The sequence below is a fragment of the Crinia signifera genome, chromosome 9, assembly GCF_055691185.1.
Source record: "Crinia signifera chromosome 9, ASM5569118v1, whole genome shotgun sequence".
Classification (NCBI taxonomy): Eukaryota; Metazoa; Chordata; class Amphibia; order Anura; family Myobatrachidae; genus Crinia; species Crinia signifera.
The window spans coordinates 140,997,195-141,023,332 of record NC_139225.1 but is presented as its reverse complement, the minus strand read 5'-3'; the positions used below and the strand labels follow the sequence as shown (position 1 = coordinate 141,023,332).

General features: G+C 44.6%; 1 protein-coding gene across 1 annotated transcript in view; it reads right to left on the bottom strand.

Moving 5' to 3' along the window:
- Positions 1-3,437: 3,437 nt before the first annotated feature.
- Positions 3,438-26,138, bottom strand: part of LOC146036962 (uncharacterized) — an 86,564-nt gene continuing 63,863 nt past the window's right edge. The window contains exons 3-5 of the mRNA XM_083160791.1: positions 6,038-11,995; positions 5,854-5,945; positions 3,438-3,978 (exon numbers count right to left, since the gene is read on the bottom strand). Coding sequence (XP_083016917.1) covers positions 3,916-3,978; positions 5,854-5,945; positions 6,038-11,995 — 6,113 coding nt within the window. The 3' untranslated portion in view covers positions 3,438-3,915. The remainder of the gene's footprint in view (positions 3,979-5,853; positions 5,946-6,037; positions 11,996-26,138) is intronic.

Genomic DNA, 26,138 nt, shown 5'->3' with positions numbered 1-26,138 from the left:
ACAATGGGCCCAACCAGAACAGCTTATCTCACCCATCTGCTGTATGTACTCCATAGAGGTGAGCAGGACAATCAGCACTGTACATCAGGTATGGCCCTCCAGCTCCTGTGAATCTACACATCCCAGCATGCCTTGCCAATGTGTTAGCATTCCCAAATAGCAAAACTGTGGCAAGGCATTATGGGACTTGTAGTTTCACAACAGCTGGAGGGCCATAGTTTGCCCATGCCTGCTGTAGATGGTACTATAATGAGAAGTCATAGACCTAGACCAGTGGGGTATATGGTCATTAAGTTGACACATATAAGGTCGACATGCCATGTGTCAACCACTGAAGGTTGACACATGAAATAGGATGACTTTGCTATGGTCATCAGGGTTGGAAGATCGGCAAAAGCATTAGGTCGACAATGGCAAGGTTGACAGTCAAAAGGATGACACGGGTTTACACTGGGTTGTGTAGGGAGGATAGAATATTTTGTTAGGAGCAGCGAAGCACCGGGCCCTAAGCATGGCGAGGGGATACGGAACACTTTTACGGCGTCAATGTCGACTTTGTTCACATTCAGGTCAATTTTTTTTGGACTGTCGACTTTGCCATAGTCGCCCTAATCTTGTGTCGATCTTCCAACCCTTATGACCTTAGCCATGTTGACCTTTAGTGGTTGACCCAATGAATGTCCAATTAATATGGCTCGACCTAGTGATCCATACCAGACCAGCGGTTCCCAAACTTTTTTCTCTCCCATACCCCTGTATTGGGCTTTTCACACCACACCTCTTAATTTGAAATATCCACAGTACTTATGAGTGGAGTGGAAGTGAGCGTATGTGTGTCCTTATATTATGGAGTAGCGGAGGAGTAGTGTGCGGTCAGGAATCGGGCCCCTCTTTGTCTGGCCCCTGGCTGTGTACTGTCTCTTGTAGCGGAGGAGTATTGTGCGGTCAGGAATCGGGCCCCTCTGTGTCTGGCCGCTGGCTGTGTACTGTCTCCAGGGTTCCTACTAACCCCTGTAGGATTAATGCAGCTGCTTCCTCCACCCGTGCCAGCCTGGGGCAGATGATCACTGATGTCGGAGGGCAGCAAGGGTAACTTCTAATGTATTGCTGGCCATGCCCCCATATCAACTAAAACAGGGGCATGGCCTAGTGTGAGTGAGGCCATGCCCCCTGATTGCTAGGTTACACCCCCAAATTTTGTGCAGAAGTCCCACGCTACACCTTTCAAAGTTTGCATTGTGTTGTGAATAAGACGCTAACTTGATAAAGTGAGTTTTTAGAAGTGAGAGATGTTGCTCATAGCAACCAGACAGGTTCTATCCTCTAGAATGTGTTTGATAAATGATACGTAGGATCTGATTGGTTGCTATATGGAACATTTATATAAAAAAAAAAAAATCACACTGTAGGAATATGACCCCTAAGATGGTAGAAGATTCGCACCCAATCGGCATGTACAGAGGTGCTGCCTGGCGTGATTATAGCATGTACAACTGTGGCGTTGCAGAAGCTGGTATTTGCTGTGTAATAACAATGTCGTCCCTTCCCTATAATCCCCTTATCTACAGATGCTGGTGGCTACGTGGGTCAGCCCTCTGACAAATCCAACCATGAACAATAAAAGCGTACATAATGTTGTCAGAACTTGGCTTTGGGCGTTTCCAGACCTCCCAACCACACCACATAGAGAATTGTACAGTGAGTGATGGCTGTCTGCAGAACGGGAAGACAGAGATCAAAGACATCAAACTCCCTGCAGACCCCCAAACACCCTCAGATGGCCTATGGACTAAGCCATGAAGAGAGAGCAAGTGAATGGGAGTAAAGTATCAAACAACAAGCTCCTAACTGTCAGTTAGGATCTGATTGGCTGGTACATTGGGGTCTATGTATTAAAGCCTTGGAGAGAGATACAGTGGACAGAGATAAAGTATCATCCAATCTGCTCCTAACTGACATGTTACAGGCAGTTGACAGGAGCTGGTTGATTGGTATTTTATTTCTGTCCACTTTATCTCTCTCCAAGGGCCAGATGCACTAATCTTCAAAAGTGATAAAATGGAGAGTGATAAACAACTAGCCAATCAGCTCCTGCCTGACATTTTTCAAACACAGTCTGGGACATGACAGGTAGGAGCTGATTGGCTGGCTGTTTATCACTCTCCCTTTTATCACTTTTGAAGCTTAGTGCATCTGGGCCCAAGACTTAGTACACAGAATCCACAATCTGTTTCCTCTCTTCAAGGCTTAAGGCCCCCATACACTGCGGAGACTTCTCCCCTCGGAAAAGTCCCACGCAGTTGCTCCCGTGAGCCGCCCAGGTCCTCCCCCCGCAGCAGGATATATTGCATGCAATCCCTGCCGAGCCTGCCCGGATCCAGAAGCAATCCCGCAGATTGCTTCTCCAGCCAAGGTGACTTGGAGGGTCCTGTGCGATGCTCATGGGAGCACACATCGCATCGGAACCGCTGTCATTCACCTTCAATTCACAGGAAAAGAGCCCAAATCGTATGTATCGCCTAGTGCAGGGGTTCCCAATCTTTTTGAATCACAGCACCCCTAGAGTATCAGAATTTTTTCATGGCACCCCTAGGCCAAAGAAAAAAAAAGCAGAATAAATATAACATTAAGTAGATTGGGTTTCTATGTGATCCTTCTGGTCAGTTATGTGGTAAAGGGCAGGAGTTGCTTCTGTTTGTACACATTGTATGATTGGCAGCCACTAGCACTGGTTTTGCCCATAAACAATTAACCATAAAAAATCTGAATTGGTCCTGGACCACCAACCTGGGGCACCCTTGCAAGTGTCCTGAGGCACCCCTGGGAGCCACGGCACACAGTTTGGGAACCACTGGCCTAGTGTATGGAGGCCATTACACCTTGGATAACATTTATCTTGCTCATTCAATGTGACATCTCCGGCCACTGAACAGGAGTTAACATTTTAATACATTTTATTTCAAAATTCCTACATTCTGGATCTTCTAGATCAGTCCTTCCCAAGTCCTCGAGTACCCCCTACAGGTCACATTTTCTAGGTCGCCTTTGGATTGGACAGTTGGTGTTACACCGTGCACCGGCTGGATGACTTAGAAAACCAGTACTGTTAGGGGTATATCAGGCCGAGGTTCTAGATAACTGATCTCATACTGTACCTGTACTTTGAAAAGTCATTATTTAGTGCTCGGTGCTTTTCTACACTCTTGAAACATTTTATGCTTTTCTTTATTCATTAAATAAAATACATTATATACACATTTGTATCCATAATATATTATAGCATTTAATACAACATTTATTCATCTCATAGCTGCTTCTGTGACTACATATACTTACATAATAAATATAATATACAGTAGAAAGTATTTATGACATCATAAAAGCCACACCCTGATTGGTTATGGTGTTGCCAGCAATACCACTTTAGACCATCAGAGGCGTATTTTTAAACAGGTAATATTTAATGTATATATAATATATATATATAAAATTATTACGATATTATACAGTACAGTGATCACCAGGATTCACCTTCCCACTGTAATCTCCCTTTTGATCACATCCCCACCACCCCCTCATTTTACACGTTCCTGACTAGAGGGGGTGTTAAGTGCTGATATACTGTAGTTCAGTTCTTTGCATTCTACTTAGACCAGTAGGTGGCGCTCTTCGCAATCCTTGTCCGCAGAAGAACACAGGCCTTTGGTGCTCAGTTTTTAAAACACCATACCAAGATTCTTTTGTACGTAGTGACCTCAGGAGCCCCTATCACTGAATGTCAGTTATAGGATTAAACCCATCATAGGATACCAGTATTAGGTTTGGCCAGAAAACCAACTGGCTCATGAACACTGTTTACAGTAAACGCACTGAAATTCATATATGAGTGCACAGGATTCTGGGTAGTCCTCATAGTTAGACAGCTGCGACATTGTAAATTCCGCTTCTAATGCCGCATTTTTGTATGCAGTAGAGAATCTGTTTAGAGAAGGAAAATCACATTAGTATGATAATCTGAACTGCATATCCACAGCAATCGCTTTCAGGCTGCATTTTCTCTTCCAACAATTTTCTTTCTTCTAGCAACTGTCTATACTGTTCCTTACATTTGTATTCTAGGATAGAAGTGCAAAATCAGCAGGGTTGCCTACCCTCCCAGATTGGCCAGGAGGGTCTCGGAAATCAGTCCCCCTCCCGGCCCCCGGTAAGAGAGACAAGCATCCCGCAAAACCGCCTGGCTCCTGCGACCCCCCCGCCGGCACTCGCGACCCCCCCTCGGGGGCCCGTGGGTCAAACGACGCAAGTAGCGCAGTTTTAGCCCTGCCGCCCGCAGTGCAATGCCAAAAAAAGGAAATTGCACGTCGGGGCGTGGCTAAAATGGAGCTATCGCTCTGACCACGCCCCCAACAAGTAGCCGTCTGTGTGGGCCCTCCCCACCCCTTTTCACTCCCGGCGCCTCCTGGAAAGGGCAGCCAGAAAGTTGGTAAGTATGCATCAGTGGTTGTTCCAGAGGGGGTGCTGCAGCACAGACCAAAATTCAAATAGGAGAGCCACACCAACTGCCAGTGAATCAGTTTGCAATGGCAATTGGTGGTAGTTGCTGTGCCTCCCCAATTTGAATTTTGAACGGCAGTTCCTCCTCTGGAGCCTCTCCTACCTTGCATTTTTCTACATGGGGTTCTTCATATATATCTCTAGAATAGGCATGTCTACGTGGGTCGCCGGGGTGCTCAGGCACCCCCTAATGACCAGCACATTCACACCTCCACCACCGCCTCCGGCCCCCAACCCACAGCCCGGTGCAGTCTGTCCACAGCCTTGGAGGAGATAGACACTACAGGTCTGTCAGAGGAGCGCAGTATGCCCAGCGCTACCCAGAAGTGCTGATTCCAGGAGCGTTGGCGTGCTGTTAGAAAGGATCCCCCATGGGCGAGGAGCATGTACCCCCTCCCCACCCTGGCAACAAGCATTTAGGTCCCCTTGGCAATGAGTATGTAAGTCCAATTATGTTTAATGGGCATTACGGTGTGTGGCATTATGTGTAATGGGCATTACGGTGTGTGGCATTATGTGTAATGGGCATTATGGTGTGTGGTGTTATGTGTAATGGGCATTATGGTGTGTGGCATTATGTGTAATGGGCATTATGGTGTGTGGTGTTATGTGTAATGGGCATTATGGTGTGTGGTGTTATGTTTAATGGGCATTACGATGTGTGGCATTATGTGTAATGGGCATTACGGTGTGTGGCATTATGTGTAATGGGCATTATGGTGTGTGGTGTTATGTGTAATGGGCATTATGGTGTGTGGGATTATGTGTAATGGACATTATGGTGTGTGGGATAATGTGTAATGGGCATCACAGTGTGTGGCATTATGTGTAATGGGCATTATGGTGTGTGGTATTATGTGTAATGGGCATCACAGTGTGTGGCATTCTGTGTAATGGACATTACACTGTAATTTTTTTCAGCTGTGCCTATTTCTACTGTACAGTATGTGTGGGGCGAAGGATTCATTCTGAAGCCCATATACATAAATTTAGTTTGCAATGATGCCCAGTAGGTGTTTTATAGGTAAGCCCAGTAGGCAATTATAGACAAGCCCCTCCAAAGGCGCACCCCCTAAAATATTGGCTGCGCATACCTACAGTATGCTCTGTAGACTGCGATATAATGGACATTAAGTCAGGGAAATCATAATCTTAGCCCCGCATATGTGCCGCTTCTCTATGGCAGCACAGTAGACTCTTGCATTGCATTGCTAATCAACTGCTGTGTGAATCAGGTCTGAATCAGGCACATAGTGAATACTTTCTACTATAGGATAGAAAAAAAGTATATTCACTTACCGAAAAGATTGATGTAATAATTGAAATTCCACCAAGAATAGAAGCAAGCGAAATGAGAATGATGCCCCAGTCTGGAAGACCAGTTGATACAGCTGTAATAAATAAAGGGAATATTTGAATATAGGTCTACCTACTTATTATTCCTTATGTGTACAGATTAACTACAGTGTAATAACAGACGTACCAGAGCTCACTCCCGTAGTTACATTTGTGCTGGCATTGACCAGTGTTGATGTTGGCTGGCTGCTTGTTCCACTCGTAGCTCTTGATGTGCTGATAGATGTCACCGTCTGGCTAGAGAGTGATGTCACTGTTTTGGTAGAGTTGGTACTTGCAACGGCAGAATTGCTGCTGGAGGATATTTTATTGCTGGTCACACTAGAAGAAGATGTCACTGGGTTGGTTGGCACTGTCTTAGTACTGGTAATAGTAGTTGATGACATTGTAGTGCTGTTAGTGATAGGAGTCTGGATACTAGTTGCATTGGTGGAAGAGGTCACTGTGCTGGCTGAGGTTGGTTTAGTGCTGCTCACTGTAGAGGAAGATGATGCAGTGCTGTTAGTGATAGGAGTTGGGATACTGGTTGTAGTGGTGGGAGAGGTCACTGTGTTGGCTGAGGCTGGTTTAGTACTGCTCATTGTAGTGGAAGATGATGCAGTGCTGTTAGTGATAGGATTCTGGATACTGGTTGCAGTGGTGGAAGAGGTCACTGTGTTGGTTGAGGCTGGTTTAGTACTGCTCACTGTAGTGGAAGATGATGCAGTGTTGTTAGTGATAGGAGTCTGGATACTAGTTGCAGTGGTGGAAGAGGTCACTGTGCTGGCTGAGGTTGGTTTAGTGCTGCTCACTGTAGAGGAAGATGATGCAGTGCTGTTAGTGATAGGAGTTGGGATACTGGTTGTAGTGGTGGGAGAGGTCACTGTGTTGGCTGAGGCTGGTTTAGTACTGCTCACTGTAGTGGAAGATGATGCAGTGCTGTTAGTGAAAGGAGTCTGGATACTGGTTGCAGTGGTGGGAGAGGTCACTATGTTGGCTGAGGCTGGTTTAGTACTGCTCACTGTATTGGAAGAGGATGCAGTGCTGTTAGTGATAGGAGTCTGGATACTAGTTGCAGTGGTGGAAGAGGTCACTGTGTTGGCTGAGACTGGTTTAGTACTGCTCACTGTAGTGGAAGATGATGCAGTGCTGTTAGTGATAGGAATCTGGATACTGGTTGCAGTGGTGGACGAGGTCACTGTGTTGGCTGAGGCAGGTTTAGTACTGCTCACTGTAGTGGAAGATGATGCAGTATTGTTAGTGATAGGAGTCTGGATACTGGTTGCAGTGGTGGGAGAGGTCACTGTGTTGGCTGAGGCTGGTTTAGTACTGCTCACTGTAGTGGAAGATGATGCAGTGCTGTTAGTGATAGGAGTCTGGATACTGGTTGCTGTGGTGGAAGAGGTCAGTGTGTTGGTTGAGACTGGTTTAGTACTGCTCACTGTAGTGGAAGATGATGCAGTGTTGTTAGTGATGGGATTCTGGATACTGGTTGCAGTGGTGGAAGAGGTCACTGTGTTGGTTGAGGCTGGTTTAATACTGCTCACTGTAGTGGAAGATGATGCAATGGTGTTAGTGATAGGAGTCTGGATACTGGTTGCTGTGGTGGAAGAGGCCACTGTGTTGGTTGAGGCTTGTTTAGTACTGCCCACTGTAGTGGAAGATGATGCAGTGCTGTTAGTAATAGGAGTCTGGATACTAGTTGCAGAGGTTGAAGAGGTCACTATGTTGGCTGAGGCTGGTTTAGTGCTGCTCACTGTAGTGGAGGATGATGCAGTGCTGTTAGTAATATGAGTCTGGATAATGGTAGTACTAGAAGAAGGAGTCTCTGTGTTGGCTGAGGCTGGTTTAGCACTGCTCACTGTAGTGGAAGATGATGCAGTGCTGTTAGTGATAGGAGTCTGGATACTGGTTGCAGTGGTGGAAGAGGCCACTGTGTTGGTTGAGGTTGGTTTAGTACTGCTCATTGTAGTGGAAGATGATGCAGTGCTGTTAGTGATAGGAGTCTGGATACTGGTTGCTGTGGTGGAAGAAGTCAGTGTGTTGGCTGAGGCTGCTTTAGTGCTGCTCACTGTAGAGGAAGATGATGTAGTGCTGTTAGTGATAGGAGTCTGGATAATGGTTGCAGTGGTGGAAGAGGCCACTGTGTTGGTTGAGGTTGGTTCAGTACTGCTCACTGTAGTGTAAGATGATGCATTGCTGTTAGTGACAGGAGTCTGGATACTGGTTCCAGTAGTGGAAGAGGCCACCGTGTTGGTTGAAGCTGGTTTAGTGCTGCTCACTGTAGTGGAAGATGATGCAGTGCTGTTAGTAATATGAGTCTGGATACCAGTAGTACTAGAGGAAGAAGTCTCTGTGTTGGTTGAGGTTGGTTTAGTACTGCTCACTGTAGTGGAAGATGATGCAGTGCTGTTAGAGGCTGTATTACTGGTGGTAACTGTCTCAATGTTTCCTCCAGTTTGGCCCCTCGTACTTGAACTTGAAGAAGACAATACATTTGCTGATAAGGGTTTGCTAGTTTGTTCTGTAATGGGGGTAATTCCTGTGCTACTCCCTGATTGGCCATTTGCTGTAGGGATTGTTGAGGCCACTTTAGTTTCTGCATTTGTTGATACAGTGCTACCTGTGCTGCTGGGGGAGGTCTGGATGCTTGTACCCAGGCTAGATGATCCTAGTGTGCTTGCTGATGGTGGTTGGCTACTACTTTCAGTATAGGATGTTGATGGGCTGTTGGTTGTAGATGATTGAGTACCAGTTTCTGTGCTAGAGGAAATTATTGCACTATTTGTAGTTGGCTGGTTGCTTGTTCCAGAAATACTAGCTGTGTTGCTGGGTGAGGTTTGGATGCTTGTACCCTGACTAGAAGATACGAGTGTGCTTGCTGATGAAGGATGGCTACTACTTTCAGTATGTGATGTTGATACGCTGCTGGTTACAAGCGATTGGGTACCAGTTTCTGTACTGGAAGATGTGAATACTTTATTTGAAGATGGCTCATTACTTGTTCCAGAAGTAATAGATGTACTGATAGACGCAGAATGTCCACTTGTACCAAGACTGGAAGATATCATTGTGTGGGCTGATGGTGGTTGGCTACTACTTTCAGTATGTGATGTTGATAGGCTGCTGGATACAAGAGATTGGGTACCAGTTTCTGTACTGGAGGATGTGAACACATTATGTGTTGTTGGCTCGTTACTGGTTCCAGAAGTGATAGATGCACTGCTGGAGGCAGAAGGACCACTTGTACCAAGACTGGAAGAGATTATTGTGTGGGCTGATGGTGGTTGGCTACTACTTTCACTATGGAATGTTGATGGGCTGCTGGTTGTAAGTGGTTGAGTTCCAGTATTTGTGGTGGAAGAACTGATTGCACTATTTGTAGGTGGCTGGTTGCTGGTTTCAGAAATGCTAGCTGTGTTGCTGGTTAAGGTTTGGATGCTTGCTGATGGTGGTTGGCTACTACTTTCAGTATGTGATGTTGATAGGCTGCTGGTTACAAGAGATTGGGTACCAGTTTCTGTACTGGAAGAATGGAATACATTACTTGTAGATGGCTCGTTACTGGTTCCAGAAGTAATAGATGCACTGCTGGAGGCAGAATGACCACTTGTACCCAGACTGGAAGATATCAATGTGTGGGCTGATGGTGGTTGGCTACTACTTTCAGTATGTGATGTTGATAGGCTGCTGGTCACAAGTGATTGGGTACCAGTTTCTGTACTCGAGGATGTGAATACATTACTTGTATTTGGCTCGTTACTGGTTCCAGAAGTAATATATGCAGTGCTAGAGGCAGATTGACCACTTGTTCCAATAGTAGAAGATATAATTGTGTGGGCTGATGGTGGTTGGCTACTACTTTCAGTATGTGATGTTGATAGGCTGCTGGTTACGAGCGATTGGGTACCAGTTTCTGTACTGGAGGAATGGAATACATTACTTGTAGATGGCTCGTTACTCGTTCCAGAAGTAATAGATGCACTGCTGGAGGCAGAAGGACCACTTGCACCAAGACTAGAAGATATCAATGTGTGGGCTGATGGTGGTTGGCTACTACTTTCAGTATGTGATGTTGATAGGCTGCTGGTCACAAGTGATTGGGTACCAGTTTCTGTACTCGAGGATGTGAATACATTACTTGTATTTGGCTCGTTACTGGTTCCAGAAGTAATAGATGCACTGCTGGAGGTAGAAGGACCACTTGTACCAAGACTAGAAGATATCAATGTGTGGGCTGATGGTGGTTGGCTACTACTTTCAGTATGTGATGTTGATAGGCTGCTGGTCACAAGTGATTGGGTACCAGTTTCTGTACTCGAGGATGTGAATACATTACTTGTATTTGGCTCGTTACTGGTTCCAGAAGTAATAGATGCACTGCTGGAGGTAGAAGGACCACTTGTACCCAGACTGGAAGATACTAGCGTGTGGGCTGATGGTGGTTGGCTACTACTTTCAGTATGTGATGTTGATAGGCTGCTGGTTACAAGTGATTGGGTACCAGTTTCTGTACTGGAGGATGTGAATACATTACTTGTATTTGGCTCGTTACTGGTTCCAGAAGTAATAGATGCACTGCTGGAGGCAGGAGGACCACTTGTACCCAGACTGGAAGATATTAGCGTTTGGGCTGATGGTGGTTGGCTACTACTTTCAGTATGTGATGTTGATAGGCTGCTGGTCACAAGTGATTGGGTACCAGTTTCTGTTCTGGAGGATGTGAATACATTACTTGTATTTGGCTCGTTACTGGTTCCAGAAGTAATAGATGCACTGCTGGAGGCAGAAGGACCACTTGTACCCAGACTGGAAGATACTAGCGTGTGGGCTGATGGTGGTTGGCTACTACTTTCAGTATGTGATGTTGATAGGCTGCTGGTTACAAGTGATTGGGTAACAGTTTCTGTACTGGAGGATGTGAATACATTACTTGTATTTGGCTCGTTACTGGTTCCAGGCGTAATAGATGCACTGCTGGAGGCAGGAGGACCACTTGTTCCAAGACTGGAAGATTCTAGCATGTGGGTTGATGGTGGTTGGCTACTACTTTCAGAATGGAATGCTGATGGACTGTTGGTTATAAATGATTGGGTACCAGTTTCTGTGTTGGAAGAAGTGAATACATTACTTGTATTAGGCTCGTTACTGGTTCCAGAAGTAATAGATGCACTGCTGGAGGCAGAATGACCACTTGTACCAAGACTGGAAGATACTAGAGTGTGGGTTGATGGTGGTTGGCTACTAATTTCACTATTTGAGGTTACTGTGTTGCTTGTTTCGAATGATTTGCCAGTGCTTCCTGTACTTAAAGAACTGAATATTTCAGTTTGAAATGAATTGTTTGAAGTTTCAATGACACTTGCTGTATTGCTGGGTAATGCAGTTGAACCACTGGTGTCAATACTAAAATGTGTAACTGTACCAGCTGATGATGGATGACTACTTGTTTCAGAAATAGATGGTGTAGCCGTGTTGGTCACTGGATGGGTACCTATTTCAGTACTCAAATATGTAACTGCGTTAGTTAATGGTTGTTGACTACTGGCCTCGCTACTTGAGGAAAGAGTTGTGTTAATGGTAGACTGAATTTTTTCTCTGACACTGGTCAAAGTCTCTGCACTGGATGATCCTGATGGCACACTAGTCCCAGAGGTAGATGTAACATGGTTACTTGTCCCAGTATCAAAAGGTGTTGACGTTTCTGTGGATGTGAGTGATGTAGAAACAGTAGCACTTGCCGGACTACTAGCGGTATACGAAGAGCTATGAAGAACCGTACTAGAAACTGTTGGTGTGCTAGTTGACGTCTGCTGCTGGGCGCTTGACCCAGTACTAGATAAAGTCACAGTTTCACTGGTTGATGTTGATTTAGTACTGGTCCCAGTTGTGGATGTACTTGCAGTTGTTGGGTTAGTGCTGGGGGCTGTGCTTGATGTAGCTCCTGTGCTACTAGTAGAGACTGGAGGGCTGCTTGTCGCTGGAGGATTGATTGCATTGGTTATCTGGGCGATTATTTTTGCTATAGCTTGAGTCAATGCAGTAATTAAACTTTGTATGGTACTCAGTATTGAAGAAGTGCTACTTTGCCCTTCCACTCGAGGCACTGTGGAGAAACACACATAGTTATTAAACATGCAGTACTGTATGAGCTATTATATTTCAGTAACATATTGTTTTCATCCTAAACACTATTTCTTGAACGTGGCAGATGTTAATATTTTAATCAACGTATGTAGTACATCACACATGTTTTCATAAACTTCTGCTGTAAATGTAAAAAAAAGAATGTGACTTAAGTCAGCATTTTTGTGTCAGATTGGGAGGTGAAGGGCCCCCTGGGGGGTGGGGGTCAGTGTGTGATGTCAGGTGCTGGGGCATCACAATGTGGGCGGGTTTGGGATGTGATGGCTTGAGGTGGCGGATGTACTGTTGCACTTCGTGATTGTCTACATATTTTGGCACCCCACCCGTCAGTTCTGGTTTTGCCAATCACATGGTTCATAGATAATTTTATCTGGTCCTGAACCACCGCCCGCATCACCCCAGGGTTCCCCAGAGCACCCAGTTTGTAAACCACTGCTCTACTATTTTAAGGGTAGCAAGCTCAGGGTGTACAATAGCATGAACTAGAACAAGAAGATCACAAACATGCCATGTAAACCAAATAGTTAACTAAGGTGAGGCAGTGCATACAGGTTTCTGTCCGGCGTGCAAATCTTGCACTTCTTGTTCTGTAGATTGCAATATATGAACTATAGGGTACCTGAATCGATAAGATAATGAATGAAGCAAAGGCCAAAGAATGTTGTTGTCAAAACATTAAAGAACAATTGTTGCCATTGATTTACCTATGGTAGAGTGTAAGGGCCGATGGGGTGCAGTAGGGGACCATTTTGGGGGCGTCAAAACAGCATTGCGAAGCGTGGTCTGAACAACGCCCTGACAGTTGGAATCAGATATCGATATCTCTTCTGTGGCTGACTCCCCCTCCCTAACATCCTTTTTGCAAGTGTCACACCCTGTATTAGAACCCATGATATGTATTACTGGAGATATGTATCTTGCCTCCGGGGGAACTGGGACAAACTTATGTCACTGCTTCCGCATATTATGCTCTGACAGTGACAAACTCCTGGACTCATTAGCTTATTTATGAGTATCCTGTACCCCAATTTGGGATATATAATAACACTATAGTTAGTGGGGAGACAGGTATCTGGGGCTAAGAATCATAGTTGTGGCTGGAGCACTGTTCTTAACCCATAAGCAGGGGCGTAACTAGATATTTGTAGGCCCCATAGCAAACATTTGTAAGGGCTCCCTATTTAGCAACTGATGGTGATAAATGTATGTAAAACATATTACTTAGAAAGTAAAGATGGGCCCCCTTCAGCTCTGGGCCCCATAGCAGCTGCACCCCTTGCACCTATGGTAGTTACGCCCTTGGCCATAAGCCAATGTTGCTGTGAGAGATCCTCAAAATATCCACAAAAAACGACAGTGCCACTCACAGCGACTGATCTTTTTTTGGGGTGCAATATTTAACGAAACTTCAATGAATTGGCTTGTCTGTATTTGTATTTATTAACTATGGGGTGCTCAAACTATTTTGCTCTGGGACCCCGTCAGACAATAACAATTATTACAGGACCCCAGCAAGTTATTACCGAACGGCTGCCACATTTGTGGTCAGGGAAGTGAAATGACAGCTTTTGTGACAGGAATGCAGTGGGTAATGGGGGGGGGGGGGGGGGGAAGGATAAGGGTGACAGGGGGATGGAAGATGGAAGTAGTGCATGTTTACTTAATGAGTTATACCCTGTCCCCCCTCCACAGACACGTTAGCCTGATGATCAGCAACATAGAGTCGTGACCCCATACTGAGGTGGTCGGGACCCACTTTGGGCTCAGGACCCACAGTTTGAGAACCGCTGGGTTAACTATTGACGTGTCATTTCTATCAGTGACTGTATATACCGTGGATCAATACTGAACATATTTAAATCTCTTTATGCCGCTTTGAAACAACTTTTACAGTTTGAGATACCGCACCATTCCGTTTACCTTAATGGCAAGATTTATAAAGAGAAAATAGCGGCATTTATAATATACAGGCAATAAATGCTATTGACTTATTTGCTATTCTGAGTTTTTAACATTTCATTTTAGTCATGTACTGTATTAAGTGTTTGTAAATCATAAATATGATGTGGAAAGCAAAGGTATCCTGAGTTTTTCATGGGTGGAGAGCACATATAAACTCAACATTTATTGCATTCATTTTATGCGTTAGCCGTATTAAGCGCAGTGGATATACTTTGTATGCTTTTATCTGTTCCCAATTACGGGATGTTTCATCAGTCCCAATTACCTCTGGCAGCTTTAGAGGTTAAGGTGCGTACACACGGGGGCGATTTTGTCCAAAATCGCGGGAAATATGGTCGCTGAGTGACCATATTGCCCGCAATGAGAGTGTGCACCGGTGATATATCGCCGGGTGCGCGCTCCCGTTTTTGCCCCTGTGGTAATCGCTGGTCGCAGGAACATGCTCCTGCGACCAGCTGATTACCACTGCCGGGCTCCCCCGGCAGTTTCGCTGAGCAATATATCTCCCCGTGTGTACACAGCATTACTCATGTATTTGTATTGATCTCGGGAGCGTGAGTGACATATTTTGTGCAAACAAAGGGGCCCAGGCTAAGACCAGCTTTGCATTCCGGGGGTTTGTAAATGAAACCTGCGTAGCAGCCCTCATGCTAACCTATTAGGGCTGCGATGCAGATGGAAATAAGGAAATGGATCTGCGGCAGATCTTAGAGATACTGTGCCAGTAATCCTTCTTCATGCCCCAGTCTAACATGGCTTATATTCATTAAACTAAGGGTCTGATTCACACTGGTTCGGTAAACAGCCGAATCCCCTCATCACCATGCTAGGGGAAGTGTTCAATAACACATCCCCTCGAATTCGTCCGCTAGCAGGAGAAATACTAGCAGGAGAAATCGTTTGATGGTTGCTGACATCAAATGACTTTTCCTGCCTTTAGAAGAAAAAAAAAGTCTGAACTGACTTTTATTTGCCTCGGTGTCCGCTGAAGGGGGGCAGGAGCTGATTTCCTGTGCCATCAGCTGCCCTCCCCTGACAGGCATCGGCTTGTCTGCGCCCCCATGGGAACGACAAGCATTTTCATGGGGATCCCAATAAAATGGTGTTCCCATGGTGCAGCGCCGTGTCCGCCCCTGGCCCTCCCTCCCCATAACGAACGGCGTGACAAGTATGTAACTCGCCGAAGCTGTTCGGTGCTGGGGTCCGCACATGTGCAATATGGGCATGTGCAGATGCCCAGCTATCGGAACGAGGAAGGGATACTGTATGTGAAATCCAGGTACTCTGGGAAAAGAATTGGAGATAGCTACTGTAGATCGGTGGTATATTTCCCCGACAGTCATTACTCAGACGTCAGAATCCCGACTGCACAGCGTGGGGAGAGCAATGAAGCCCCTTGCGGGCACGCTGCACTCGCCACCTATTTTATTCTCCCTCTATGGCGTGGACCCCCATGAGGGAGCAGTCGGGATTCCGACGTGGGAGGAATGACTGTCAGAATCCCGACTGTCGGGGAGCCTTCCGGCACCCCTGTAGATCTACCCCCCACCGAATACTGTACATCAGCCATGGCATATCATGTATTATCCTGAATCTCTCACTATGGGCCAGATGTACTAAGCTTCAAAAGCGATAAAATGGAGAGTGATAAACAGCCAGACAATCAGCTCCTGCCTGGCATGTCACAGACTGCGTTTGAAAAATGTCAGGCAGGAGCTGATTGGTTGATTGTTTATCACTCTCCATTTTATCACTTTTGAAGCTTAGTGTATCTGGCCCTATATTATAGAGGCGTACCGGGTGTTTCACTCACACAGACCTGAAGCCAATGGGACACAATCCAGGGTTTCCCAAACGCCACCATAACAGTCCAGTTTTTAATGGATATCCGTGCTTGAAAGCAGGTGACTTAATTAGTACCTCAGTCAATTTGATTTAACAGTCTGGACTCTAGCATGGATATCCTTAAAACCTGGACTGCAAAATTTTGGAGTTTGGGAAATATTTATATTAATAGACGTGCTCAGGAGACCAAAAGCCATGCACCCAAGGGCCATCATAATGGTAATTACATCTGCCTCTTGTATGGTTCTGGGATAATGGGTCAATGATGTCTAGGTTGACAGTTAAAAGGTCGACCACTATTGGTCAACGGTGACTAAGTCAACACCTAAATGGTCAGCATACCATAGGTCAACAGTGACAGACGGTCGACACAAGCTTGAGGTCGACATCGGCATGGTCAACACTTACAAGGTCAACATGCGTTTTCAAGGGTTTTGCGTCTACAGTATGTCCACATATGTCAGCATGGACACCGAATAAGTGTACCGTGCATGATGACCTTTTGTCAATGTCGACTGCTTTCATGTTGACTTTCTGCTGTCGACTAAGTGTCTACCTAGACATTGGCTGTGCCACACCGTAAGACAGACATCCATTAGATAAAGCCAAAAGGCAGCATACTTCTATAACAGCATAAAGGCATCTGCAACATCCCAGCGTGATCATAAACTTTACAAGAAGGAGTTGCGGCATCTTCCAGACAAGACCAAAGGCTGATTACGTCCAGTGCAGCACATATACCACAGTTGCAGTGGAGATGATACCGGGAAGTTGTCCAAACATAAGAGGAGCACCATGTCCTATATTAAAAAACTCAATCCAAACTCGGCCCTCAGGACCCCACACAGTGCATGTTATGGAGGCCTCCTCACAGAATCACAAGTCAAATAAATAGCTTCCACCTGCGGCACTTTTAAAATGCGTCAATAAGTAATGAACGGTCATGAAATGTCAGGTGACCTGGAGAACGTGCGGGGTCCTGAGGACAGAGTTTGAGAACCCCTGCGATGGAGCAACGAGTGCAGTAGTTGCATAAAAGTAAAAATATAGACTACACACATAAATTAAAGCAGTGGTAGCCAACCCTAGCCCTCGAGAGTAACCAACAGTTCACATTTTCCAGACAACCTAGCTGCTGCACAGCTGCACTCATTAATCACTGACACATTTTAAAAGATACACAGATGGAGCTAATTAGCTCACTTGTGATTCTGTGAGGAGACCTGCAAAACATGCACTGTTGGTAGCTCTCGAGGACTAGGGTTGGCTACCCCAGAATTAAAGTATATATATATATATAGATAGATAGATAGATAGATAGATAGATAGATAGATAGATAGATAGATAGATATAGGTGTACATATTAATATTAAATGTACAAAACAGCGAATACGTTAGGTGGATATGTCTCGTATTCTTACCTATGACAAATATTGTACATCAATTTGATAAATACTGTATAGTACTATCACTAATGATATGTCATTAACTGTATTAGACATTGCAGGGTTTAATATGACTAATAAAGGCATATATTAGACATTTCCAGTTTTAATATGACTAATAAAGGCATATATTAGAAATTGACGGGTTTAATAGGATTAATAAAGGCATATATTTTGCTTACCAGCCAACAGCAGTAAAATCCCCACGGTAATCATTTTGGTAGTCCCCAAAAAATGCATATTAAATAAATATTAAATAAAAGGATCCGGCAGAAAAAGAGAGCAGGCTGGAGGGTGAGATGCTTCAGCCCTCTGTAACACAACAATGTAACTACGTTTCCAGTATGAACAATTAGTTTCTTGGCTGTGTTTAACCTGTATCTATATATACAGACACATATGAATCAGGGAGTCAACGAAGGCGTGTGTGTGTGTGACTTGTGACATCATACTGTACATGCCAATTACAGGTGACATATTTGTTCCTAGAGGCCACATATCTGGGTGCTAGGTGAGGGTGGAGATGCTAATAATAGAATTTTACTGAATGATGTGATTAGGACCGCTCGTACTGGCCCGGGAAGCTGCACATATTTCTGTATATACTAGCTGAGGAATCCAAGGGTGCCTGGGTTCGGTGGTGCATTTAGCATTACTTGAATGTTATCCTTTTTTTGTTTTAAGCTTAACTGCTCGCCATGACCATGGTGTGACCGGCATACATCTGTCTGTGGCGGTCCCATGTTGTGACTGGCATATACCTCTCTGTGGTGGTCCCATGTTGTGACCGGCATACATCTGTCTGTGGTGGTCCCATGTTGTGACCGGCATACATCTGTCTGTGGTGGTCCCATGTTGTGACCGGCATACATCTGTCTGTGGTGGTCCCATGTTGTGACCGGCATACATCTGTCTGTGGTGGTCCCATGTTGTGACCAGCATACATCTGTCTGTGGTGGTCCCATGTTGTGACCAGCATACATCTGTCTGTGGTGGTCCCATGTTGAGACTGGCATATACCTCTCTGTGGTGGGCCCATGGTGTGACCGGCATATACCTCTCTGTGGTGGTCCCATGTTGTGACTGGCATATACCTCTCTGTGGTGGTCCCATGTTGTGACTGGCATATACCTCTCTGTGGCGGTCCCATGGTGTGACCGGCATACATTTGTCTGTGGTGGTCCCATGTTGTGACTGGCATATACCTCTCTGTGGTGGGCCCATGTTGTGACCGGCATACATCTGTCTGTGGTGGTCCCATGTTGTGACCGGTATACATCTGTCTGTGGTGGTCCCATGTTGTGACCGGCATACATCTGTCTGTGGTGGTCCCATGTTGTGACCGGCATACATCTGTCTGTGGTGGTCCCATGTTGTGACCGGCATACATCTGTCTGTGGTGGTCCCATGTTGTGACCTGTCTGAGCACAGTTTTTTTCTTTAATCCTGTGTCCTCTACGCCCTTTATGTTATGCAACTCTGCCATATCTTGCATCCCTGACCCACTTTGTAGTGGACGGACCCCTTTTTGGGCCCCCGGGACCCCGGCAGTGTTGAAATTACAGGTGTTGTGGTTGTGAACCTAATCTGGACCCAATGTTATGCAACTTTGCCATATGTTGCTTCCCTGACCCACTTTTTGTAGTGGCTGGACCTCTTTTTAGGTCCCAGGGACCCCACAGGGGTGCTAGTGGTGTCTTACCCCAACAGTATTTTTTTCCAGATTGCAAGTGATAGATGTACCAGGTGTGGTGTAAATTGCTGCAGTCATTCCGGAGTTATGCTGGATAACTTGCTTCCCTGACCCGGTTTGTGAAGTGGCTTGACCCCTTTTTTGACCCCCCCCCCTCTCCGGGACCTCCACCGGGCGGTAGTGGTATCTTACCACCACAGTATTTTTTTTTTCAGAATGTAAGTCATGCATGTACCATGTAAATTAATTAATTATTTAATGTGTGAGCTTGACTGAATTACCACCCAGACTATGTGGGTAATTCAGACCAGCTCGCTCGGCTGCGTATATTCACTGCCTGCTGAGGTAAATTAATTAATACGAATGCCCCGGCGAGTGTAAAACTCGCCAAAGGTGTTGGCTCTGGGGGTGTGCACATGCAAATGAGCACTCCCCCCACCATCGAACACGGGCCGAATTCACTACTCACTGACCAGGTCTCAGTCGGACCCTATGTTGCATAACATTTTTGGAAATTGACTTGCAGAAAGTTTGCCCACAATTACAGGTTATATTCTGTGACATTATGGGACAACAAATAACAGCACAATTATTGTATTTACATTACTTTAAAACACCTTTAATAAAACCCACCAACCTAAAACATGTGTGAATCAGATCAGCAGGAAATAGAATTATTGCCAAGTCTAACCAGTTTCCCAAACCCAACCACAGGCAATTTACCTCTCTCTAATGCCCCATACATACGGTACAATTTGGTATCTTCTTCTATTTGCAAAAAGCAAAAGCAAAATTGAATCGAAATCGAATGGACATTGAAGGTTTTCAGTTGCATCTGATGGCGATTCAATCCCGATGCGTGACCGGCGGGATCGAAATCGAATATAAAAATAGAATGTGCAGGCAAGACTATATAAGTACAGTTTTGCGTGCCGTTTTATTCAATCCCGATTTAATCCCAATCCAATCAAGATCAAATTGCAAGCAAAGTCGCACCATGTGTACACCCCTTAAAACCAATAACGTGACCAAAAAACTGTTTTTTTTTTTAATTATTATTATTATTATTATTATTATTATTATTATTATTATTCAAATTTGAGCCCTTGTTTCCCAATCTCGTCCTCAAGGCACACTTATATCCCTTTTACACCAGTCCGGGGTGGGGCGCGGTGTAAATGGGCTGAAAAAAAAATAGCGCGGGTACTGTTCCCCAGGAATCTGACCCGGCAAATGTTCAGGGTCGGACACGGGGCTTATCTGGGGCTCCTGGTGGTGTAAATGGTCATTATCCGGGTTATTTGGTGGGGAGAAGGCAGCGAAGAGCTGATTGGTGCTTCTGCGGCTCTGGCAGATGATGTCATCTGCCAGAGACCCACACAGGGCACATGACAGCGCATGGAGCATCGCAGCAGCAGAAGCAGCGTTACCACGCTGTTTGCAGCCTGTACCGTACACTACAGCAACAGTCAGTGCTGGAAGCACTCTCCCCAGTGTGTTTACAGCCTCATCTGCAGCAACACAAGCTGGCTGTCACACAGTGTGTCCCACAGCATCATCCTCAGCCTGACTGTTCGGCAGACCCCATCCCCTCCCTTTTCCCTGTCTTGTGACCTCATCTCAAACAGCCCAAAAGGTCAGTTTTTAATGACACCAGCAAGGAAAGACGGGGCTAATCCGTTTTCAGTGTAAAAGGGCATTACACGGGAATAACCCGGATTGAAGTGCAGTGTAAATGGGGTCTGAGGCAGGGCATGCCCTGGCAATTTCCTGTTTTCAATTTCCCGGGTCCTACCCGGCATTCTGCTGTAAAAGTGGTATAACAATCCAGGTTATAAGGATAGCCATTCTTGAGCCCAAGCTAGTATGGTGGTGCAATGTCAATAAGAAGTAATGGTACTTATGTATTATCTGGGCTCCCATGTTAAATGCACCCCATTTTTTCATACCCCTACTATCCAACTACGCATGGAGTTGATTTTATATAGTGTGGCGAGCGCAACGAGCCACCATGCCCGAAGCGTGGCAAGCGCAGCGAGCCCCGCGAGGGGACGTGGTCTCATAAGAAAAACAGGAGCCCAGATATTACATAAGTACCGAAGTAATTTACTATATTTTACATAAATAATTCATGTTTCATATCAGTTCAGTTTAAAATATGGGTAACTGTGTTTGGGTAGGGTATGGTTGGTAGGCTTTATGGTATAACATGGGAACTGGGAGTGTTTATTAATCTGGATATTCTCATCTTCTTATCTAATCTTGTCCAAATGGTAATTCACTGAAAAAGTTATATATAGTAGAAATCGAAATGTTACCATAGAAATAAAAGAAACGCGTCATTGCTCTATATCCGTCAATGTCTCACCCAGATTGTAAATAGATTACATTTTAGTTGAGACTACAAGGCGAGGAAAGACCTTAGTGTAAAAATATTATATGTACAGTATGGCGGGACTTTTCTCCAAGGAATCCTTGGTCAACAGATACACGAACCTAACCAGTGGCGGTTTTTACTTATGGGCTGCAGGGCTACAGCCCCCTCTAGGTAAAATCCACCACTGTAGTGAAGCCAGATGCAGTCTGTGAGACTGCACTGGCTTCACTGTGACTGGCATTGACGTCTTATTGGAAGTCCGACCTGCCAGTCACCCAAGGCAGTCCCATTGGGAGGTGTTCCCTCTTTCCGGGACGCCTTTCTGCAAGCTGCCGTGCAAATTCGCCGATTGTGCATGTGCAGTACCGATAGATAGATAGATAGATAGATAGATAGATAGAAAAAAAAAACTTTCTAAAAGTGATCTAGACAGATCACATAGAAACAGCAAACAAATTGCCCCGTGTGTATGGTCCATATGATTTACTGACGTTTGTAGGGAAAACGAATTGTTTTATAAACTATAAATACAGAAAGAGGAGAGAAATTTTAAAAATAAACTTCACACAATTATCATTCAACACAAAAATTCACGTAGATCTTATGCCATACATACAAACACACCTAAACACACACGCACACTTAAGGGGCATACACACGTAGAGATCTATGCTAAGCAATTTTGCTAAGCTATTTTGCTAAGCTATTTTGCTGGTGTCAAGATCTCCCATGGGGAGCACATACACATGCAGAGATTTGTGCTAAGTGATTTTGCTAAGCGATTTTGCTAAGCAATTTTGCTTAAGCAAAAAAAGTCAGGGTAATGGTTCAGAATGAAAGATTGTGATCAGTATCTCTCATTCTGTACACACAGAGAGATTTGCAGTCATTTGCTAAGCAATCTGACTAGATTGTGACTGCATGCACTGACTTAGTTAGCAAGAGATATTTAATCTCTCGGAGCATACACACGGAGAGATCTGTGCTTACTTTCTAAGCAATCTAGTCAGATTGCTTAGAAAATAGCACAAATTTGCTCCGTGTGTACACCCCTTTACACTCACACTCACACACACACGTATATATTTATACATTTTAAGATTTTAAGAGAAACTATTTTATAATATTTATCATTTTTACTTATTTGGTAAATATGATAGATACTGTAGATAGATACGACAGACAGACAGACAGACAGACAGACAGACAGATATATAGACAGACAGACAGACAGACAGACAGACAGACAGACAGACAGATAGATAGATAGATAGATAGATAGATAGATAGATAGATAGATAGGTAGATACTGTAGATAGATACTGTAGATAAATATATAGATAGATAGATAGATAGATAGATAGATAGATAGATATGGTAGATAGATACTGTAGATAGATAGATAGATAGATAGATAGATAGATAGATAGATAGATAGATAGATAGATAGATAGATATGGTAGATAGATACTGTAGATAGATAGGTAGATACGGTAGATAGATACTGTAGATAGATAGATAGATAGATAGATAGATAGATAGATAGATAGATAGATAGATATGACTAATGCTACTAGTATTTTTTTTACTACTTAACAACATGAATGAAGTCAGCCTTGCCGGTTATATCCCGATGAGCAAGATACCTCCTGTACGTCATGAATATCCAACCTAGTCCCTACTTTTAGATTTCGGTTGATGTAATGAAAAGAACAAAAGAATGCCAGCGGTGACCTCGTATTACACAATCGGACTTCAGCAATAGAAGGGCATCATAAAACACTCCTGAGACTAATCAGACCTCGCCTTATTTATGAAATAAGAAGTCTTGCCACTTATAAGCCCTGGGCTAAACATTGCTCAGTGAATTATTTGGTATTTTGTATAACACAATGACCTCCGCCTGGTCTTATAAATAGGAAGGGGAGAAGAATGACGCTCAGATACAGCTGATAGATTGAAAGATTCATAAAACTATATTATGAAGAGTTTGTGGTTACAGGTATATAAAAGGCAAAAGTGGAACAACATTCAACATAACACCTGTAATACAATAAAGCGTTATTAACCCTTTGAGCTCTGTAAGAGTTGTACAAAGTATTTGCTAAACATTCCAGCGTCGTTCACATTTGTTATATAAATTCAAATACAAATTGTTGTGTCAAAAAGATATTTCCTATATAAGGTAAACATTACAGGCAGTGTTTAAAGTGGTCATGCAGAAGTGGGGGAACTCATTTCTCTATGCCACCTAATTACCCCCCCCCCCCTCCCCCTATTAGGCAGAGACAGGGCCAGTGGTAAGGTTTATGACCTCCCCCTGCAAACTAGAATGCTTTTCTGTGAGAATTACTGTGCAGGGCCAATGTGGAGGGTAAAATGTTCCATCTCACCATAAGAGGTGGTGGAACTCAGTTCCACCCCGTCCCCCCTCACTTTAACCCCTGAATACAGGTCACAAGGATGAATATCAATGTTGGCCAATTTTTACAACTATTTTGATAGATTTTCTTGGCACTCAAAGGGTTAAGTTGTGTAAGTGAGCGTAGAAATTCGTTTTAAGCTGATTGCAAGGATTAACAGCCAAACAGGAGATAATGTAATTAGCGGAACGTATGAGCCGCCAGTTAGAAGCACTGTATCCTTACTATGGGACACACACCGCAGCAGTTCACTTCCCTGGATACTTTTTCCCACATGAGTATTACCAAGATGTACCAAGATGTACAGTACCTACCCAATGACATAGATATTGGATCTGATTCAGACCTGCTCATTGAGCAGCGAGTTTGGCCCCTCTGTCGATGGTGGGCGTCTTCGCATGTGCAGACCGCTGCAGCGAGCGCCTAGGGTGAAATTTTCAATCGTTGGGGGCACTCGCTGCCTGATTGACAGGCAGGGGGTGTTCCTGGATGGACCCTCTGTGTTTCATGGGCGTGCCCACAAAAATGGGCGCACCGCTCACACTGGACAGGAACCAGGGAATGCAGGAGTTCCCCTGCTCGCTCGGTTGGGCGGATGACGTCCCATGACCTCGGCGCCTGCCCCCAATTCGCAGGAAGTCTTGGGTTACTGTTCAGCTGCCAACAGAGAAAAAGTGATTCGATAATAAGTGACCATCGAAGGATTTTTTAATTTGTGCGGGCGCTTGTGAGCAGATGCGTAAACGTACACTTCCGCTTGCAGCGTAGCGAGGAGATTTGGGTGGCAGGGGGGCATACTGGAGAGGGCATAATTTGCTAAATATACAGAATAGAAGCAGCCCAGCAAACAGGTCTGAATCAGGCCCATTATTTACTATATGTATAAATGGTTATAGTTCCCCTATTTATTCACATACTCAATATTGCATATGCTTCAAAAGCTAGTGTTTTTGCATATGAGAAAGAGATGTACAGATGTAGCCCCTGCCATCCTTGGCCAGGGCTTGCCAGAGCCTCCCCTCTGGCAAGCGCCGGCGGACAGGGGCTACACTGAACTGGGAAGCGCGTGGACGTGGGGCGGCAAGGGGGACCGTCGGCGACAGCGGGGGAGGCAGCAGGGACCCGGGGCAAACTATGTTGCCATGGATCGTGCGAGCGTCTTGTGTGCATGCGCCCCTGGCGGGAGCCGGCTGCTGGCGGGGACTGGCGAAAGTATCCATCTGTAGTTCCACTCGCTGGCAGAGGATGGCAGCGTTTCGGTGACACACAGACACTAAACATATATATATAAATTAGGGCGGAGTGAAAAAACTGAAATTGAGAAATTCAAAATCGGCTAGTGTGGGAAAGTTGTGACTTGACCTGAATAAGAAACGTGCAAAAGCATTTTGATCTGAGTCAACATCTTCTGTTCTGGCAAGAGGCCTAAAGTTTCACTTTTTAGGTGAAAATAATGAAACCTATGAAGATGCTCTGATCTAGTTATAATTATGTCAGGATGTCTTAGAGTGGTTCATTAATATACTTTAGCATAGTAAAAGAGAGTACGAGCTTGTCCTAGTGCAAAGTGACTGACTGGCGGGAGAAAAAATCCCTAATAATTGACCCATTTTCATGGTCACAATTGTGAATATTGTGTGTTTTCTCCTGAACGTGTTTATAATAGAAGAAGCACAAATACTCTAAATGGAATTTCGGTGACACTGTGTGAAATATAACACTGCATAATAGCCCTTGATCAGACCTGATCGCAGTACAAATTTGTTCTCAAAATGGGCAAAACAAATGCTGCATTGCAGGTGGGGCAGATGTAACGTGCTGAGAGAGTTAAATTTGGGTGGGGTGTGTTGAAACTGAAATCTAAATTGCAGTGTAAAAATAATGCAGCAGGTATTTACCCTGCACAGAAACAAAATAACTCAACACAAATCTAAAGGTGGCCATACATCTACAGATCGATTGTCAGATCTGGCTGGTTGGAACAAATACCTGGTAATATCTGAATGACAGTTTTTGGCAGTTTTCCAGCATTTCAAAGCAAAGTGCTCTCATCCATTACCAGTATTTTGTTCCAAACAGACAGATCGGACAATAAATCTGTAGATGTATGGCCACATTAACTCCCTCTGCACATGTTACATCTGCCCCACCTGCAGCTGCATTACAGCATATAATTATGCCAAAGATAAGCAAATATATTAACAGTTAAATACATTAAAGTGCATTATGCTGTAATAAGTATTGCTGATCAATCCTGCCTAGTAGGGCCGTCTTTTTGTATGGGCTTAATGGGCACTTGCCCAGGGGCCCCAGGTGTATAATGGCTCTATGTTGATAGCTGAGGATCCCCTTTTTC